Genomic DNA, 22,280 nt, shown 5'->3' with positions numbered 1-22,280 from the left:
GGCTCTGTTCTTTCTTTGGGCCGGGCCGGGCTTGGGCGGACCGACACTGATGTCTCTTCGGGTCGGGCCGAGCTGGGGCCGATTAATTGCAATTCTTTAATAATTATTGACTTTCGATAAACGATAGCTAGAATAAAGGCAAACGTTGAAGAAGTGTGGCCGTGAAAAATGTTACAAAATGAAACTTTTAGAATACGTCGGGCCCGGGCCGGGCTTGGACCGAAAATCTCCAAAACTTTTGGGCCCGCGCTAGGCCGAGCCTAGATACATTCGGGCTGGATTGGGCCCGGGCCGAAACATTCGGCCCGTGCAGGTCTCTACGATCATGTGCTATTTCACCCTCCGTGACTAATAACCATAAAGACTACGCATGGAAATCGTGTGACATTAAGTGCTTATGCGAACAGAATACATAGAAATCTCTATGTATTGCCTGTTATTTGAGCGAATATATAACTTACCAAAACCAGTCCATAACCTATAATACCACCAAGGGTTTGACAAACCGCGTAGACAAGGAAAGTGATAAGGCTCAAATATCCAAGAATGAATGAAGCCAACGACACAGCTGGGTTAATATGGCTTATGCTTATGTGAGCAATACACTGAAAAGAAAAAAAAAACATGAAAATATATGAATTCATAATAAAAAATTTGAAGATAATATTGTAAAATAAATATTTTAGTAGCATTTCTAGGAATAAAATTTTGAAGGATGCTGATCAGGTTATATAATTAATCTGAGAAAAGATCGTGCCGCCATTATTATTTATGTGTTATTGGACAATCAACATAATGGACGATCATCTGATATCACCATTTTCATCCTAAGAAACTACGATCGAGCATTCATAAGGATTCAGTACCGTTCTTATCTCCAGGTTTTCCATATGACAATGAGGATAGAATATAATTCTTGAGGAACGTTTATGTTAAACGAATTGAAGTATTTTATTCCAATTTCATGTAATATTATTCTAGCAGCCACTGGCGTCTCTGACATGTAAACTTTGGGGGGAACATCAAGGAAAGGGATTTAAATAGCAGTACCTAGCCCAACTTGTGTATTTATCTGTGATTCCATTTGTAACCTTTTTGCTTACCTTCACGGATTCTCTTTGTTATAATCGTTTCATAGCCTGAATATTATATTACAAATAAATATAATAATTATTGTTTATATGTTATTCTGTTGTTAGTAAATAAATTAAATTAAATAGAATATTCAACATGTTGTACTTCAAAATATTGGGGGGACGCGTCCCCCCGCCAGAAAAGCCCTAGCTAGCAGCAGAACATAATCTACAATATGCTTTATGATCTGTTAACAACTCTTCTGATTTAAATTTGCTTTGCGTATTTTATGCTCCTTCTTAGTTACTTGATTGCCTACAATCTTCCATAAATATTTAATCCAACAATAATTACAACTCTTTTTTACCATTAAAATACAACAGATGAATATATTTTCGTTTCTTTTCTTTTGTAATACTCAGTTGAAAAATTGAAAGGTTTTTCATCATAACCAAATACGTACGCTAATTCATTCCTTTTCCAAACTTAGGTATATCTGTAATTTGAACAAAATGTAAAGGTTTCTTTAATCTCATTTTCATATTTTAAAAACACTTTGTCCATCTTTATTAACCCTAGAAAGACCAAGGGGGTCAATTTTGCTCAAGGGGATCTTTTTTTATTTAGTTTATATGGGTTAATATGTATTTAGGATTTTCTGCTTTTTTGTTATTGTTTCTTTTCAAGAAAGGTTCAGTTTCGCTTTATTTTTTTAAATTCGAATATACTGTCTTCCTTTTCTGTAAAAACAGTAGACTAGAATAGTGATGAGCAATTGCAAAACCAAGACCAAGATCCGGGTGGTCTTGGTCTTGTTCTTGGTCTTGCACATCCAGTCTTGGTCTTGGTCTTGCACTGGAATCTTTGGTCTTGGTCTTGGTCTTGGTCTTCGTCTTGCTGCAAGAGTCTTGCAAGTCTTGCTTTTAAAAAATCTTATGCTTTTCATACATAAATTTTACACTGGATAAATTCTACATTGCGCCAATAGTAACGGAAATACAATGTATGCTTCTAAATGAAATATAGTTTACCTTCGTGTAAGTATGATGATAGTATACAACCTAGGTGGTAACCTTTATTTTTTTCGATGGGTCCCCACGCTTCACTACTTATAAGATAAGTTACAACGTTTCGTAATCCTTTTATATTTTTTTAACAGATTCAATACTCTACTGATTCCCAAATTGGGGAGACGCATGAAAGAAAATCAAGACGATACAAATTAGTGAAATACCACAAATTGTTAAATTATTTTTACACTCTAAAGGCGTCCTATTTTTTTTTTTTTTTTAATTTTCAACTAAGATTAGGGCTAATCCACGCCAAATCGTACAGCGAAAATGCAATTTTACACCCGACCATTTCCGATTGCAATGAAATTTGGTATACAGTATCTTTAGACAAATATAAGAACCCGTATTTTTTATTTTGCCCATATTAGCTCTGGTTTGGTTTTTACAGCTTTCGAAAGAGAACTCTGCCCGACGATTTTGTGTATGATGCGATAAATGAACGGCACGTCACTCGGAACTTCAACTGAGCACCATAAGGCCACATTTGACCCAAATGTATTCAAATTCATCAGACTAAATGGAAATTGCATGAGGATTTTACAAATCAGGTCCAAAGCGGCATAATGATATTTCCAAACCATGAAATTTAGTTTCAAAATGGCGGAATATAATTTTTCGAAGGTACTTATTAAATTACGCATAACTTTTTTCTCTAAGCGGGGAATTCAATGAGTAAATGCCGGTTATATGAGTACATAATGCTCTATTAGGAGAATAAAAAATATCCGTGGGTTTTGGCTTGTAACAGCCTACAGAGCGCCAAAGTCAATTTATGACCTTAGATTTGAGAGTACGGGCAATACACCATAGATGTTACGAAATATTGCATTTCATAAAAGAATCACGGCACTTGGTAACTGGGATAGTAGTTTCCAAAAGAAACTATTTTAGTACGAGGCCCCATGAAAATATATCTTAAAAACCAAGATGGCGGCATTGCAAAATGGCGGCACATGGTAGCTAGTTTTGCGTCACACAAACACAAATTGACGTAGGATCATGTAACAATATAGGCAACGTAAATATTCATACGAACGCCATGAATACAAAATCACAATACCACAAAGACATTGAAAATTCAAGATGGCGACCTTTCCTAAATTATTGTTTTGGGATTTATGTACTGCAAGTTCCAAAAGAAATGTTCACTCTATTTAGCAAAAAAGCATACCGGTTGAGAAAGCATACTTACCTAAGTTATTTTAGAACGAAATCCGACAAGAAAACTCCCGTAGGATCCAAGATGGCGGCCTCTGCAAATGTCAGCATGTAAGTATGTGGGATTTACGGGATTTATTGCTGCAAATTCCAAAAGAAATGTTCACTGTATTTAGCAAAAAAGCATACCGCTTGAGAAAGCATACTTACCTAAGTTATTTTAGAACGAAATCCGACAAGAAAACTCCCGTAGGATCCAAGATGGCGGCCTCTGCAAATGTCAGCATGTAAGTAATGGTTTCCTTATATCTACACTACAAATCCAAGAAGAGGCATATAACTTCTGCAGAGGAAAATATGTATTCACATTAATATTTAAATGTAACACCTTCAGACGATACACTTTAGGTTTCAAGATGGCGGCTGTTTCGAAACTGTATGTTTAGTAATTTGTCACAACATCCTATGTGTACGTAAGTTGAAGTGAATAGTACGTCAAACAATCATACATGAAGTACCTAACTTGAAATACTTAACTTTGAGTTATGCTGAGAGTACATTTAATTTCGTTTAGTCCATGTAACAATATAGGCAACGTAAATATTCATACGAACGCTATGAATACAAAATCATCAGACCACAAAGATATTGATAATTCAAGATGGCGACACTGTTTGGGATCGTATGCACTGTGTATTGCAATACAAGCGCTCATTGCTATTCGATTTTAGAGTGTCAGCTGACAGTAACGCCATTACATTGCTACTCATTTCAGCATAAGTTCTCCATTAATACCCTATTGACCACGGTAAACTACAAATTATCATTGTTAGCTCTACCAGATAATTCACGAGCCGCCACTGCTGCCTAACCACGTACAAAACACTCAATTATTCAAACAAACATTCAATTCTCCCGGCAAGTCTGCTTGCGATGGTATAGGCGGAACTGTCAAAAGAAGTGTAACGCGTGCAAACTTCCAGAGACCTTACGAAGAACAAATATGTATGCAGCAAATGTCACAGTTTTGCAGTGAACACTTTGCACCTAAAGTGATCATCCAGTTTATCAAGAAACAGGATGTTACTGCCGTGGCAGCTAATCTAAACTTGCGTTTTTCGAAACATAAAACTGTACCAGGAACCCGTTCCTACCATTATTTCAACCCAGTCTCCAAAACGGAAATTGCTGTAAAGAGGATGAGCAACGATGAAAGTTTTTCTCTGAGGTACAGCTTTTCACAGGTAACCAGATTCAGAGAACTTCAACTTAGTTCCTACGTTAGTTGTGTATACGAAGAACAGTGTTATATTGGAATGATATTAGAACTTGACGACGACAGCAACGATGTATGGATCAAATTTATGCATCCACATTGGCCTTCAAGGAGGTTGTACTGGCCAGAGGATAAAAACCGCGGCAGAGAAGACAAGTGCTGGGTTCCACTTGCGAATATTCTATGTGCGATGGAAGTTCCTGACGTTATCACGCAGTTCGGAAGGCTGCAATACAAACTCACTGCAAAGAGTGTTAAGGACATTCAGGCAATATGGACTAAACGAAATTAAATGTACTCTCAGCATAACTCAAAGTTAAGTATTTCAAGTTAGGTACTTAATGTATGATTGTTTGACGTTCTATTCACTTCAACTTACATACACATAGGATATTGTGACAAATTACTAAACATACAGTTTCGAAACAGCCGCCATCTTGAAACCTAAAGTGTATCGTCTGAAACCTAAAGGGTGTTACATTTAAATATTAATGTGAATACATATTTTCCTCTGCAGAAGCTGTATGCTTCTTATTGGATTTGTAGTGTAGATATAAGGAAACCATTACTTACATGCTGACATTTGCAGAGGCCGCCATCTTGGATCCTACGGGAGTTTTCTTGTCGGATTTCGTTCTAAAATAACTTAGGTAAGTATGCTTTCTCAACCGATATGCTTTTTTGCTAAATACAGTGAACATTTCTTTTGGAACTTGCAGTACATAGATCCCAAAACAATAATTTAGGAAAGGTCGCCATCTTAAATTTTCAACGTCTTTCTGGTATGGTGATTTTGTATTCATAGCGTTCGTATGAACATTTACTTTGCCTATATTGTTACATGGCCCTACGTCAATTTGTATTTGTGTGACGCAAAACTAGCTACCATGTGCCGCCATTTTGCAATGCCGCCATCTTGGTTTTTAAGGTATATTTTCATGGGGTCTTGTACTAAAATAGTTTCTTTTGGAAACTACTATCCCAGTTACCAAGTGCCGTGATTCTTTTACGAAATGCAATATTTTGTAACATCTATGGTGTATTGCCCGTACTCTCAAATCTAAGGTCATAAATTGACTTTGGCGCTCTGTAGGCTGTTACAAGCCAAAACCCACGGATATTTTTTATTCTCCTAATAGAGCATTATGTACTCATTTAACCGGCATTTACTCATTGAATTCCCCGCTTAGAGAAAAAAGTTATGCGTAATTTAATAAGTACCTTCGAAAAATTATATTCCGCCATTTTGAAACTAAATTTCATGGTTTGGAAATATCATTATGCCGCTTTGGACCTGATTTGTAAAATCCTCATGCAATTTCCATTTAGTCTGATGAATTTGAATACATTTGGGTCAAATGTGGCCTTATGGTGCTCAGTTGAAGTTCCGAGTGACGTGCCGTTCATTTATCGCATCATACACAAAATCGTCGGGCAGAGTTCTCTTTCGAAAGCTGTAAAAACCAAACCAGAGCTAATATGGGCAAAATAAAAAATACGGGTTCTTATATTTGTCTAAAGATACTGTATACCAAATTTCATTGCAATCGGAGATGGTCGGGTGACACCCCTGTACGATTCGGCGTGGAATGACCCATTAGCTAATCTTTGTGTTACACAGACTTCCAATTAAATATTGAGATTTTAATTTACTGATTCCAACATGTAATTTATGGAACAGAAACATGGACATTACGCAAAAGCAATGAAAAAATATTGGAGGCTTTCGATAAAAGAAGAGAATTAGCTGGGTTGAAGAGAAAACGAACGAGAAGGTGTTAGAAATAGTAGCAATAGGGGAGGAAAATTTTTTAGATGTAATTAAGAGGAGGAAAAGAAACTGGTTGGGACATTTGCTGAGGAGGAAATTTATTATGAGGGATATGCTAGAGGATATGGTGGAAGGAAAGAAAGGGAGGGAGCAACTGAGACTGTAGTTGAAGGAAAGTATTAAAACAGAAATTGCTACGTCAAGATGAAGAGACTAGCTGAGGACCACCGTATATCAAAGCTTCTGAGTTACAACAAGTGACCTGCCAATAATGGCAGAATAGCTATGATAATGATATGTTAGCAATATTGGCAAAAAAAGAGAGAGAAAAATTAAAATAATAAAGATTATAATCAAACCTCTTAATATTTTAGAATAACTTGAGTAAAAACTAAAAACGACTCAACTGTTCATATCTTTTGTGTAAATTCAACTTATACAAATACTTTTGACCTATATTAGAAATACAAAAACACAGCATCAAACTCAAAGTTATTTGAAATAATTGTACAAAATCACTCTCACTTGTGAATACGGATTATTTAATGTTGTATAATGTTATATCGCTCAATCCTCGTGTGCCATATACCTGAGGAGGCTAAAAGATATATTAATAAAAACGCCCATGAAATCAAACTTGCGGTCACAAACACAAGTTTCTGTCAATGTCATGAAAATGTTATTTCGATATTAATTTTTGGAGCACACATTAAAAATTTCTAACGGATGCTTGATCCTTGGAGCCAAGGCCATACCCATGTAGTCAGCACCTATGGTGTACGGAATTACCGATGTTCAATACTACATTCCTCTTTAGTTTTAGAAGAACACCACTAATACGTTTTGAAATGATGAAATATCTAGTTTTACGTGCCACGATTATGCACCGAGACTAAGAGAGATGGTAATGATAAGAAATGAATGAAATGGTGGAATGAAGAAAGTAGGAGGAAACGGGAAAACCCCGAGAAAACCTACGCACACGGTCTCTATCCACCAAGAAATCTCACATGTTGCAAGGTGGGATCGAACCAGGGACCCCAGCACAAAAAGTGAACGCTCTACCACTGAGCCGGTACTTGTGCAAGACTCTTGCGCAAGAGTTTTGGTCTTGGTCTTGCAGGTATGGTCTTGGTATTGGTCTTGGTCTTGCACCCCTTGGTCTTGGTCTTGGTCTTTCATCGGGAATCTTGGTCTTGGTCTTGGTCTTGGTCTTGCATGCAAGACTCTTGCAAAAACTGCAAGACCAAGACTCTTGCGCTCATCACTAGACTAGAAGGTGGGAATATGAAACGGGGTTGTAATATGAAATTCGCTTTGTCTTGGTGCTGGTGCGAACCAGTGTTGGGAGCTGGTGACACTTACAATATATTCACCAGTTCGCACTAGAACGTGTGGAATGCAGTTGAGTTACCGACGCCGTGTCAGGAAAGAGCGTAAGGTTTTTGACCATTAAACAACTGTTAGAAGCCAAGAATTTTGCATATTTTTGACATACTATTAGTTTTATAAGCAAAATGAAGTACAGTGCATTTGAAAGTACTCAGATGAGACCTTTATACGAATATAGTATTTAATGTGTAGATATTTATAGTACCGAAGTTTTTGACGATGCTTGGAAAAATGGCTGCTGGTGGCAATATGGAACAACTTGCATTTGAAAAATTACTTGTTCCATATTACAACTACTGTTTCTATTGTTGCAGATACAAGATGCGACGCACGGTTCTTGATCCTACGAAGAAAAACGTAAGATAATAATGGAATTCTGAAGATATGAAGAATGCTATACGTGCAGTTAGGAAAAAGAAAGAAATATTGAATGAAGCTAGTAGCTGTTTTAATGCACCGAAAGAAAATTTGTGTAGAAAGGTTAATGACATTGAGAATTCTCCCAAGAAGTTAGCAAATACAAAACTTCGCCGACAACCAAGGTTACCCGCCGATCTAGAAAAGGATCTCAAGGCCTCACGAACAGTGGATTCAATGCGTAAAGTGTCAGTCTTGGGTTCATCTTGAATGTTCAGCATGTGGAAACGATTATTACATATGTGATATTTGTTCTGAATATCCTTCATCCTTCGCAGACAGTTGGCATATTTTGGTTCAGAATGATATGGAGAATGTATATCGTATTGTCCAAATTTAGGTCTAAAGTACGCCTAAACAGGCCTCTAGTTTGTAATTCACTATTCGTTTCTGCGCACTCAATGTTTTAGAACACTGCGTATGTAGGATTATATAAGTTTATTAAACTTCACTAAGCAATTAATCTCTAAGTCGGCTTTTATTTTCAAGTATTCCACTATTTCATATTACCACCCCATTTTCCAAGCCCTACATTTTGGAAAGGTTGTTTTATAATTTTATATTTCCTAACTGAGTGCACAATTCTACATATACGTTTGCTAATACAAGTATCAAAGACTGAATTTCGCTCTTCTATACGTGAAAGCAGTCAGACATAGAAACTTGCCAAATGACAGTGCAAAACAAAAAAGTGTTCCATATTCCCACCTTCTCCCCTAATTCATGTAGTGCGGGCTGATTTCTCCTCCCCTTGGACATAGGTGCTCCCCGTCTTTGTTTTCACCAAAATTTATTTCATTTGATTTTTATATCGAAAACTTGTATTACTTTAAAACATGTTACTTTCCTCCTTTATGTAAACACTTAGAGTTTCATATAATACTGATGTTCTGCATAGTATTGTAAGAAATTTGGTATAATATATAGGCCTAAGCACTTTTACGCACTGTATTTAGTCCTTTTTTTACAAATAAAAAGCACAATTCCTTGAAAAACTTATTTTTTGAAATTTAATTCAACACGTTAACTCAAACTGAACAAATATACTCTGAAAGCTACTTAAAACAAGCGCAGGCCAATTTGACCCTTCCCCCTAGTCCTTCACGTAGCACAGCGTTTCCCAATCTTTTTCAACTTGCGGCACACTACGGGCGTAACTTGAATTCTCGCGGCACACTCATAGATATTATTATTATTATTATTATTATTATTATTATTATTATTATTATTATTATTATTATTATTATTATTATTATTATTATTACTTGCAAATATAAAATGGTATGGTAATTTTTTTCTGTGATTACTGATCTCCTTCTCACAGAGATGAAAGCTCGACCACTGGTTTTCCCCTATGCTAATTCATTATGATTATTTTTTATTCTAATTTTAAAATAGAAAACAATTGCAATGAAATATAGGACTCCGATTTTTAAAAATACGCTTTCTTATTCGAAAACTGTATCCAACCTTTCACTAAGAACGAAGATCACTAAATAACGAACGAACAAACAAATGTCTTGTGCTTTCAACTTTGCTGTTTTAACCAAAACAGGTGCATATTATTGCAATCACACAGTTCGGGATGCGTCGAAGTCAAAACACAGCTGTTGAACAAAGTGTTGTTCTGTCATTCACGTGCGAATGAGTGTTCTACGAACGTTCACTTGACACGTACCGTACAAGTGCTTCCATTTCTCGGTGTTAGTAGGACTCTCAATTGAAGCACAACATAGCAGATAACCGTAGAAATGTGTACGAGCCGAAATACTGTCTGCTACATAGTAATAGATGTAAAATAATATATTACAATTACAGTAATTTTTTCTATGGTAGAATTTCATAGTAATGTGAAATACAAAAATATACATTTTTTCTTACGTGTTGCAATTTGGTTACTATAGAATTAATAATTCTGTTTCGATTTCCTCGAGGCACACCAGTGTGCAGCGGTACACCGGTTGGTAAGCGCTGACGTAGCAAATGCGAGCACGGACTTTCTAGGGTTAACGAAGTATAATACAGATAAGGTTGACCATAAGATACACTTTTGATTGTTATTCTTAATATTAATGTATGCTCTTCTCTTCTGAATCGCATTTAGAAGCTTAGGAAGAACCATTCATTGGAACATATTTATTAGTTTAAATTGGAAAAAATCTAGCATGAAAAATCCACCATGATTCTCTTTCTTAAAATTTTTCCATTCCTATTTTCAGTTTGTTTGCAGCGATTGTCTTAAAATTCATTTAAGTCTGTAATGCAAGTGTTATTATTCCATTTGTTGTTTTAAAGTTATATTCTTATATTTTCTTTTTTAATATTATCAAATAATTAATATATTTACTTTATGTGCGTTAAAATGTTTGATATTATCATTAACCTTATTCTTAATTAGCCTACCACTTGCATTTAAAAATTTAATAGAATTCTTATATCCTGCAACTTTTTTCATATTTTATACCATTGCGATCTGTTCATAAATGAGTTTTTTTTTTTTTAATTTAACTTTAAGTTGAAGTTTTTTGATATAGGTTCTTCAAAACTTTCTTATTTAAATAGGAATATTTCTCTCTAAGTTTTAAACTATTTTGTATGTCTTGTTGTTATTAAATACGGTTAATCAGCTTACCTTAATCGGGAATAATCTCCTGTTTACTTTTCTTTACAAAACTTTTCAATTCAATAGCGTATCTTTTTCTTAAAATTCTTATCTTCTTTGTTTCTTCTTTGATTATTTGATTTAATTTCATTTTTTTCAGAGTTAACGAATCGTAAAGTTTTCCACCAAACAGACCAACAGTTAGTAAATTAAATGAGCTTATAAATTCATAAAGTGTGACATAAAAGTTGTGTGATGCATTTATCAATTTTCACAAAGGCAATTGTCATATGAAAGTTCAAATTATAAGTGTAAACGCAAGGGGAAGATTCGGTTCAAATAATACGATAGAACGTATACATAATTTATTTCTTTTCTTTTTTTTTTTCTCAAATAGAAATTAGAAAGCATGTTGTTGTTATAGATACAATCGGAATAACTTTAACTGTAATTCGAACTTGATATATAAAGATAAACAAGAAAGTTCTCTAGCTTTATCGACCACCACCTTTGAACATCGATATGTCACCTAAGACGTACCTGGAAGATCAAAAATAGTCCCCATCAGCATTGGCGACCTTCTGACAACGTTCTAGAAGGAGATGGATTCCATCGAGGTAGAACTTAATGGGTTGTGAAGCGAAGAAGGTTTCAAGTGCATTTTGCACCTTTACTAAAGGTTTGAACTGGCGTCGTCTAAGGTGATTGTCTAAGGAAAGGAACAGGTGATAATCGGACGGTGCAATGTCCGGTGAATATGGCGGATGGAATAATGTTTCCCATCCAAGGTGTACAATGGTGTTCCGGGTTATCCTGGCCACGTGGACCTTATCGTTATCCTGTAACAGGAGGACCCCTTTGCGATTCAGAAGTACTGGCTCCAACGTTTTGAGTTTTATCTTGAACACGGCTCAACTCCTGACAGTACACAGCTGTATTGATGCTCTGACCAGCTGTCAACAGTTCCCGATGCACGATCCCTTACAGGAGGACCATCTTTTCGGCTGTTTTGGAACCAGTCCATCGGATGCTAACCAATTATGACGGTGCTGTGGAGCTTCGTACAGGATCCACTTCTCATCACATGTCAATACCCTGTCCAGAAATGGCTCCTTCCTCAGACGACAGAGCAAGGAAACACAGGTATTTGCTCGCGTTGCCTTCTGGCCCGGAGTCAAATCATGTCAGACCCATTGACCCAACTTGTAGTGTTCCCAGTTGATAGAGTTGCTGCCGAATGGTTTCTCCACTCGCACTGAATTGTAATTCAAGTTTCTCACATGTCTGGCCACTGTTCGCCTCAATTGCTACCTCAAGATCTTAATTTTCTACATGCGTTGGCCTTCCGGCACGTGGAGCGTCTTTGAGTGTTTTGTCACCGCCCTTAAACTTGTTAAACCACCGCTTCACTGCCCGACTAGTCACGAAACCCTCACCAAAGGCTGGCATATCTTCCGCCCCGCTGCAGCGGCGTTTGACCCCAGTTTGAACTCGTACAGCATACACGCCTTTATGACGCTCTGTGAAGGTCCAATTTTCACTCTGTCCCTACTCAAGTTCACGGTGTAACTGAACTGTCACAACCAGGTAGTATGTTGGTTATCCCACACAAATAACTGACCCTCTCCTTATCTCCATTCGCATTCAACACATTGTGTGAGGGCTAATCAGTGTCGTAAATAGGGGGGGCGAACGGGGCGGTCGCTCCGAGCGCTGATAGCAAGGGGACTTCGAACGAGTAAGAAGAAAGCAAAGGCGTCCAAAAAGAGTAAACGACGCGGCGCCCCGTAAAAAAATGGCCCTCTATTAAATCAATTCTGTTGTCAGTTTGCAAAGAAATATGTTTGTTAAAAATTTTCTATCTCGCTCCACTTACAACCGAAAATTTTCAATAAGAATCACAAGAAGGTTTTGCTTATTACCTAAAGAAAGTTATTATATACGATTTGTTAGTGACAATGTGATATACAAGGTGTTTAAGATATACGTGTTCAGCGTTTGAATGTTGATGAGTTTGCTTAATCACGCTTTTCTATAAAATTGGATTAATCACGAGAATGAAGGTATAAAAATGAGAGCAGTGTTGAGACACACGCAACTGCTGTTTGAGCGGGAATATTAAAAAGGAAGATAAACAAGGGGAATAATAACATACTCGAAATCGTAGGGTAGGGAATAAAAGAGTCAGAACTTGTCTCAACGAATTTCGTGTTTTTCAAAGACTAATTACTACCAGTGATTTCTCATAATTTCATTGACATATGAAATACTTCCAATTTAAAGGAATTTATTCGAATCATTTCTCCATCAACTAGTTGTGTCGCCAGGATATGTTTTCTGTGCATACGTATGAGTTGTGTTCTGTTTTATCTATTTACATACAAACAAAACATGAATCTTCTGAATATCCGTTATATTTCACAAAATACTTCTTACCGTAAAAGAACTAACTCACTCTATGGTCTATAGAACCTGAAGGTTAAATGCCGCGCTCATAAGACCTCTCCATTGACTTCTGTCGTTGCTCAACTGGTACCAGTTTCTACTTCGTATACCTATTTCTGCGAGATTCCTCTTAATATTGCCCTTACATTTGCGTCTAGCTCTTCCTCACGGACGTTTTCCGAATGGATTCCCAGTCAAAACTTTGAAATTGTTCCTACTTTCTTTCGTTCTCGCTATTCGTGACCTGCCTACCTGAGCCTCCTAGATTTGACGACTCTGTTTGTTTAAGGGTGTAAATTATGCAGTTCCTCGTTATAAAGTTTCCGCCATTCCCCATTCCCGTTCCTCTTGGGTCCGAATATTCATCTCAGGATTTTATTCTTAAATACTTTCAGTTTGCGTTCTTCCCTTAAAGTAAGCGACTATGTTTTGCAACAATACAGAACAAGAGATATGATTATCGTTCTATATGTTTTGAGCTTCAAATTGCTCGACAGAATTCGAGACGACAAAAGATGTTGAACTGCATAACAACACGAATGCCTTGCTTTTAGTTGACATTTAATTTCTTCGTGGATATATTTTTGGCCTGTTAATATTGATCCCAGATACTTGAAACTATCCACTTTATTGAAAATATTATTTGATACATTGACACATCCATATTACGATCCCAGTTATTGCAGTATTATGATCCCAGTGAACTTCCATGGATTTAGTTTTTTTTTCTGCATTTACTTCTAAATCAACAAGCATTTAATAATGTCTCTGCATTTCTTTCTATTCTCCTATCAGATTTACATCATCAGCTTACGCAATAGCTGGCAAGTATCATTCAGCTCTAGGGCCTGGTTATCTTTGATTTTTTTTCTTATACTGTACTTCCGAACAAATTTGAGTAATAATGTCGACAACGATTCTCCTTGTTTCAAGCCATTCTCGACGAGGAACCTCGTGGAAAAGAATTTTCCTACTCGGACTTTACTTTGGGATTCGTTTAACCCACTTAATTAATCTAACTTTTCCGGTATTTCAAATTCTGCAAGAATGTTGTGTAATCTTTATCTCCTAACCGAGTAGTAAACCTTTCTAAAATCAATAAATAAATGACGCTCCGGGGTATTGTATTCCCATTTCTTTTCGAATATTTGTCGAATAGTAAATATCTAGTCCATAGTTGATTGATTTCGTCTAAATCGACCAAGAATTTCATCCACGTATGGGATCAATCTTTCTAATAAAATGCTCGAGAGGATTTTATAGGATATTGACAGAGTAGAAAGGCCTCGACAATTATTACAGTCCGCTTTGTCGTCTTTCTTGTGAATTATAACAATGATTCGTTCTTTCCACTCTTGTGGTAATTCCTCCTTGTTCCAGATTAGGAAAATAAGTTTATTATATTTTATTCCACAATTTCTCCTCTAGCTAAAATTAACTTAAACGGCATTTCGTCTACATCCGGAGATTTCTGTTTCTTTAATTTCTTTATAACAATTTCTATTTCAGTTCGGCTAGGCTCTGAAATTTACGGTTCTGCTTTGGATTTCCCTTTCACCACGAACATCACTTTTTGGCTGCGTGTTAAGCAAATCCTCAAAGAAATCTTTCCATCTATTCAAGGTACTATCTGTATTAGTAAGAATTGTTCCATCGTCTCTCTTTAATATATACGCTTTAGGTTGATACACTTTCTTAAATTTGTTGATGTCCTTGAACATGTCTCGATATTTTTTCTTTGACTATTATCTTCAAGTTCATTAATTTAAGCTTTAAAAAAACGCGTTTCTATTTTCTAAACATTTTAGAAGTTGTCTGTCTGATGTCAACGAAATTTACTGTAGTTATAACATTCGGAGTTTGTAGCCCAAGTAGTTTCGCCAATTTTTTCTTCTCCGTTAGTTTGGTGCATTCCTGGTCGAAACATGATTTGTTCCTATGTATTTCCGCGTGAACTAATTTTTCTCTTGCTGAAATTTTAATGCTTTCCCTAATTTGAACCCAAGTATCCTCACCATTAGTGCTCTCAAAACCTTCTAAAAACGACAATCTAAACTGGGAAAAAAGGTTTGGTCAACTTGACCAAAAAAAATTGGTGCTGGTAACCAAATCGTTTGGTCAATATAGCGCCAACCAAACGTTTGCTCACCAGCACGAAATCATTTGGTTAGGATTTGTTTGGTTGCAGGAACCTAAAATGTTTGGTTACCATTACCAAATATGCATTTGGTAATTTTGACCAAATAAGTAGCATTTGGTTGGGAATACCAAAAATGTAGTTAAAATGGTCCAGATTTGGTTCTTGGAACTAAATAATTTGGTTGTAAATACTAAACCTGCATTTTGTGAATTTGACCAAAATATTTGGTAGACATTTCGAAATACTGTTGGTATAAGTACTAAAATTAATATGAGGGTTATCGCAAAAGTTATGGGAACTTTTTTTAACGAAAATGGTAACAAAGCAAGAAATTCTTGAACATGCAAATGGAAAGTTAGTACATATGTAAACATTACGTGTGGATTGAATGAAAATACACAATCATAACACTTTCTCTTAAAGGTTTAAACGATTTTTTTAAAGTACAAACAAAAAACTTTAAAGCAAAAAGTCACCAATCGTGTGCACTTACATTTCCACTTATCTCAAACAATCTGCGTTAAATGATTCCCCCGGCAAAAGCCGTAACGGAACCTCGACAAAATGAAATGAAATCTTTTAAATTTGCATGCCATGGTTATCGTGACTACTAAAGGAGACGGTGATAATGAGAAACGAATGAAATGGTGGAATGAAGAAAGTGGGAGGAAACGGAATAACCCCGAAGAAACTCATGCACACGATGTTTGTCTACCCACAAAGCTCATTTGAATCTAGCTAGGAGCGAACCAGGGACCCCATGCCTCAGATGCGAATGCTCTACCACTATACCACCGCGACCCCTCTCCACAAAATAAGTCCTTTTACGTACTACGTTTGTGCCCTTTATGTCAAAGGCGACGGGTGATTAATGGAAGGGAATGATTGTAAAAAGTTGTGGAATGAGAATGTGTGAGGAAACGGGAGACCCTAGAGAAAACTCATGGACATGATAATGTCCACCACAAACTCTTGTAAGCGAATATCGAACAAAGAGCCTTTCTGTAATTAATGGTTCTCTTCCGCCCAATATTACTTCGCAGACTTAATTTTACCATGGGCTCTGTAGATCTTCATGATCTTGGACACTATTCCTAGTGACAGACATACCAGTGGCGCACACAGAAATTTGTCAAGGGGGGAAGGGTCAAGCTCCAATTTTATATAATTTCATGCATTTATGATATATGCATACATCATACAGCATATGCAAACAGAAGGTCAAGGTCACTATTTACATCTCTTCTAAACAATGAAAGGACCTTTACGAGTCAGCGGAACACTAATTGGAAAATACTGATTCACTATATTTGTTGACTATTTCTTGCAAACGTAACCCGACAGATTCTTACAATTCTGTAATTTGAATTTAATTTCTTCTTCTGACAGTGGTCGTTTTGGTCCAAAACACAGAATTATTTTGGGGGGATAATACAATATTCTCAAATATTGTGAAGAATGTAATATTTTCCGCACACCTATTAGAAGTTAAAGTATACACTCGAATATTCTTTTGGGTACTAGTTCACTTTACGGAAGCACAATTTTGTAAAATTTAAAGAAATATGACACAGTGAACAGAAGCTGAATTTTATGTTTACAAGTGGAGCGTTACTAGTATGAGACCATGACAAGTGATATCGAAACTCGTATCATTGCAAAAATATACTTCTTTTCACAACTCTTGCTTTTATGTATACTCACCATTACTGATGCGCCTGCTCCGTTTGGACGTCCCCTACGCTTCGCGTGGGCTCACCAGCTTTGCCATGTCCTGACTCGGTAAGATATCATTCGTGCTTTTAAGTGGTCACCTAGGACAGCTTTCTTCTTCACTGCAGGTTTATCCCATAATCCGAAAGTTATGTTTATACGCAAATCGCAAAAAAATGTGATTTTTCAACAATTATGTCTGGTGGCCCCCTTGCATTTAACCTAGTGAAATATTTTCATGCCGCCCAGTGCAAATCTTTTAGGGGACAGTAAGAAGTACATAAAGGAAATTTATATTTTTTCAGTAATTATTTCGAGTGGTGTGCAAAACGTAAACTTCCACGCTTTTATTAAGGTATTTCTGAGGAAATATCGATTTCACAGGTACAGATTCCTATATTTGGTTTCTATATTAAAAATTATATCAAAATTATGCTTCATATTTTGGATAACATTTAGCATCTTCCCCAAACTCATCGACGGCTTCGGAGCTCGTACTGCAACTTAGGGTGAGCTATTATCAACTACCTCGTTTATACGAATGCCCACCGTCAAGTGTCTGCTCCCTACCGACACACCCAGTTGCTAACGCTCGGACACCCGTACTGCGCTCCTGCTCTGACTCGGTTAGATAGCATTTGTGCTTTTAGCGGCCACCTAGCACAAGTTCGTGCTGTTTTATGCACCATAATTTGGGTATTATTTAGTTTCTTCCCCAGATCATCTGGTATTGACTCTGGCTCACTTGACAGTGGTGACCATTCATTATTTATAACTGTGATGAAGCCATGAGTATAAATACAGTGAAAACGTAGGTCATAAAAACTAAAGGATGACATTTAGTATCTCCCCCAAATCCATCGATGGTTCCAGAGCTGGTACTGTAACTGAGAATGAGTCTAGTTAATTCCCTCGTTTATACGAATGCCCATCGTCGCTGACGCGACTGCTCCCTACAGACGCACCTCAGATAAAGCTGGGGCACCCTCTGTTGCGCCCCTGTCCTAACTCGGTTCAGAGGCGGTCTTAGTAGTATGCGGGGCCCCGGGCGGGGGGGTCGGTAGGCGAAGCCTTCCCCCCGAAGCCAGGAAACATAGGTGAAATTTTTGAGGGGGTAAGGGGTTCTTATGGCATGGGGGTCGATATAACTTACGACATTAATGATTCGGAAACATTTTACACCCATGCAAGATCAACAAACTAGAACACATAATAACACTATCACTGACTTACGAAGCAGCTGCTTTGACGGTCACAGACGGAAGTCCACTTTTCTGGCTTTTCGCTGTGCAAAATCGTTAATAAGGTCCTCGTAGTCCATTGTTGAGGCAACTTCCTTTTCGATGGACAAAATAGCTAAACCGCACAATCTGCTTTGCGACATTGTTGTTGATCGTAGATAGTTTTTGATAAGTTTAAACTTCGAAAAGCTTTTTTCCGCGCTGGAAACTGTCACAAGAATTGTCAACATAATTCTGTATGTAATAATGATGTTAGGAAATGAATGTCGAAAGGGCCAAACGTACTGAAGACACTCTTGGGCGGCATTGATGTTATCAGGAAGCATTTCTCGAAAAATCTTCAATTTTGCGCACAAGTCAATTCCGTCGAAATCACGTGAATCTTCTGCACGTAACATGTTATCCAAATCCATGCAGCACTTTAACAAATAAGCGTCGTTCAATGACCGCAAACCCTTCAAGTTGTATAGAAATCCAAAGATTGAAGCATACTCTTCCAGTTGTACGAATCTTTTTTTCCATTGAGGTAAGTGCTTGATCCACTATCCATAAGAAATATCCTGTTCTGAAGGACTCCTCCGGCGAAGATGTTTATTCGTCGTTACCCTCATCTTGCATCTCACTCTTCGTTCCTTGAATTTCTGAGCTACGTTCATTTCGGACGCAATTTCCTTTGCTGCGATCATAGCATCGGAGAATCGGGTTTCCCGGTACTTTCTCAAGGAAGTAACAAGGCCTTTGATTTGCTGTATTGCCACATCGAGCTGCATGTCAGCTGATTGCAAAGTTTTGCTGACAGCATTCACAGCAAATAAAATGTCATACCATATGATTAAGCTCAGAATAAACTCGAAGCTTTCGAGCTCATAATTTGCAAGACATTCGGCTTTACTTTTTACTAGCGGATCATTGGCGGTATCTGCGACAGTCAACAGGCCTCCCTGACTTCTTTCGTCTGATAACGCAGCGCTTTCACACTTTCCAGGCGGCACTCCCACCGCGTTTCTGAAAGTGATTTTGTAGTCATGAAAGGCACGGTTTCTTCCAAAATTTTCCACCTTTCAGCCGAGGCAGCAAAGCATTTATATATTCTCTGTATGATACCAAAAAACGTCACTGATTGGGAGATGCATTTATCCATGTCTTCTAAAACAAGGTTCAAATTATGGCAGCCACACGGAGTGTAAAATGCTCGACTGTTCATGCGAAGAATGTGCGCTTGAACTCCTTGATGTTTTCCCTTCATGTTCGCACCATTGTCGTACCCCTGGCCACGACAATCGGCGATGTCCAGACCGAGGTTCGCCAGTGCGGCAAGAAGAGCTTCAGACAACCCCTTTCCTGTTGCGTTGTCCACATCCAGAAATTCGATGAAGTGCTCCACTTCCGGATCTGATACGTCCACAAAACGCAATATTAGGGACATCTGCTCTTTGTGGCCAACATCAGGCGTGCAGTCAAGGATGACGGCAAAATATTTAGCAAGTTTCACTTTATCAATAATTTTCCCCTTTACTTCTGACGCCATCAGGTCGACAAGCTCGTTTTGGATCCTGTGCCCGAGGTAATGGTCGTGAGCCTCGTCGTTCTTAATTCGGCGGATATGTTCTTGCATAGTTGGATCGAATTTGGCCAGCATCTCAACTAAGCCTAAAAACTGACCATTGTTCGGCGCATAAAGTTTCTCCGTTCTCCCACGAAATGCGCTGTTGTTTTCGGTGAAGTACTGTACAATCGCTAGAATTCTTGTTAACACTGCGCGCCAATGCAGCTTTTCTTTTCTAATTCGTTCTAGCATCATGTTATCTATTGCGCTACCATTGGACATTCTCCGAGCTGATTCCAACCACGCTGTCATGCACTTAACGTGATTTACAGAAACTTCGTGGTGCTGAAGTTTATCGCCAAGTTGCTTCCAGTCGCAGCAGCCTTCGTTTGCTAGTGTGACCTCTAGTAGCTGTCATGCCAAACAACTTACAAGGAAAGCAAAATGCTCTGTCTCTGATCTTCGAATAACTTAGCCATCGCCTATCCACTGTTTCTCCGTTCGGCATCCTCCGTGTAAAGAAATTGTTCGAAAAATGTCTGTTACCTTCGTCCTTTGGGTATTCACAGTCACTTAGCCTGATTGGACCCTTCCTCACTAACATGTCACGCACTTCACTGTTAATATGTTTCCAATTACCTGGATCGTATATGTACTCGAACAGTGTGCTCGTCGTTTGAAGAGTGTCAGAAGTATGCAGAGGAATGGTCGCGCTTTCACAGGAGAGGTCACTTTCTGGGTCTGTTGCAACAACGTTATCTCAAAAGAATTGCACCAAGTTTTCATTGTTGCTTGTGGGACAACAGGGCGTAGAAACAGTTTTGTTGCCGGCTAGTTTGTTTTGTTCGTCGGACGCAAAACTTGGTATCACAAACTGGTCTGTCGCATCACACCGGTGGCTCACAGTCACAGACAAATCATCATCCGTGTTCTCAAGTTTTTGGTGTTGATCCGCTGATTTTACCGCTACAACAAACTTGTCCAAAGACCCCTTTTGCTTCTGAATGAAATCTTCTTTATATTTCCGTTTCTTGGCTTTCGCAGCCCCACTTTCGTATTTACGGAATTTGTCTTTGTCTCTGCCACTCATGATGGTCATTTATTCTTTGCCCAATAAACGAATAATCGGAAGACACTCACGCACTAATCATAATATTACGTATCCACATCTCACTACGACTGCGCGGTCCGAATTCCGAAGCCAAACTCAGGTGCTACACAAGGTGTGCAATAGGAGCTATTTCTTGGAAGCGATGACTCAGAGGTGTCCGTAGCAACAGGACCACTCTTCTGACCCAAAAGCAACAAACAACATGACTACTCACTCTATTTCAACAACAAAGAAAAGTTGAGATAAGGCCATTTAGAGTCAAGGGGCATGGTATTAGCGTCGCCTTGTTTGCTGACCCATTGTTAATCCGAAACTCAAGGGCGTAATTATTACGGTACTTTAAAACCAAAAATATCATGCTAAACGCTTTCGTAGTAATGGTGTAGATTTCGGGAATTTAAGGCTTCTAAAAGTAAAATATTGAGTAAGAAGTTCTGGTTTATGAAAACTGGTTTCCGAAGAAATCCACCACATCGTATTATTGGCCAAATTATTCACTTAACTCTAAGCTACGGTACATTAGAATGTTGCAGAGGCCCCGCATATTTGAGCTGACTGTGACAAGAGAATATCGTATCGCGGGGCCTGGGGCGGATGCCCCAGTCGCCACCTCCAAAGGCCGCCTCTGCTCGGTTAGATAGTAATCGTGCTTGTTACTGGCCACCTAGCACAAGTTGGTTCGTGTTTATGCACCGTAGTTTTTATACCGTATGTTCACACTGAATTTATACTCATGACTATATCACAGTTACAAATAACGAATCGTAATCACTACCAAGTAAACCAGGGTCAATACCAAGTGGTCTGACACTATACAATATCCCTTATTTCTTCCGTATCTTGTATTTTAGAAATTGTGCATCTGGAAACTGTGAATGCAAACTTCTGGTGTAAGTGTCACTATTTACCCCTTTTCGGAAGATTTTAGTGAGGGAATAGGAAATGTCATAACCCCTGCCCCTATAATTTAACTCCCTGCTCTAGCGTCGTCAGTGGAATTTGACCAATTCATGTATACATAACGACCTATTTGTTACGCCAAATTTACGGCAACTAAAATAACCAATACACATTAAATATCCGTCAAGTATTATATACGAAAAAGTAAGCTTACCTCGATTTACACAATTATCACATGCTTAAAAGACTTATTTTCTACCGCCAAATTGTCACTTTCACACGTTCAAACCTTTGATAGCTTCCATAAAGATTACCCCAAAGTCAAGTCAAAATACACCTGACTGTGTAACTAAACACTTTGGTCAGGAAAACCAAATCTTTACAATATCACTTAAAATTTCTTGTCATAACCAAATTAGTC

General features: G+C 37.8%; 1 protein-coding gene across 2 annotated transcripts in view; it reads right to left on the bottom strand.

The window, feature by feature from the left end:
• The window catches only part of LOC145667460 (aquaporin-8-like), a 188,401-nt gene that overhangs the window by 121,055 nt on the left and 45,066 nt on the right, over window positions 1-22,280 (bottom strand). For both annotated transcript variants that reach the window (XM_081734937.1, XM_081734936.1), the window contains exon 5: window positions 462-605. In XM_081734937.1, coding sequence (XP_081591063.1) covers window positions 462-605 — 144 coding nt within the window. The remainder of the gene's footprint in view (window positions 1-461; window positions 606-22,280) is intronic.

Source organism: Thermobia domestica, chromosome 13 (genome assembly GCF_964235325.1).
Source record: "Thermobia domestica chromosome 13, izTheDome1.hap1.1, whole genome shotgun sequence".
Lineage (NCBI taxonomy): Eukaryota > Metazoa > Arthropoda > Insecta > Zygentoma > Lepismatidae > Thermobia > Thermobia domestica.
The sequence above is the reverse complement of the archived record's forward strand: the minus strand, read 5'-3'. Positions and strand labels throughout refer to the sequence as shown.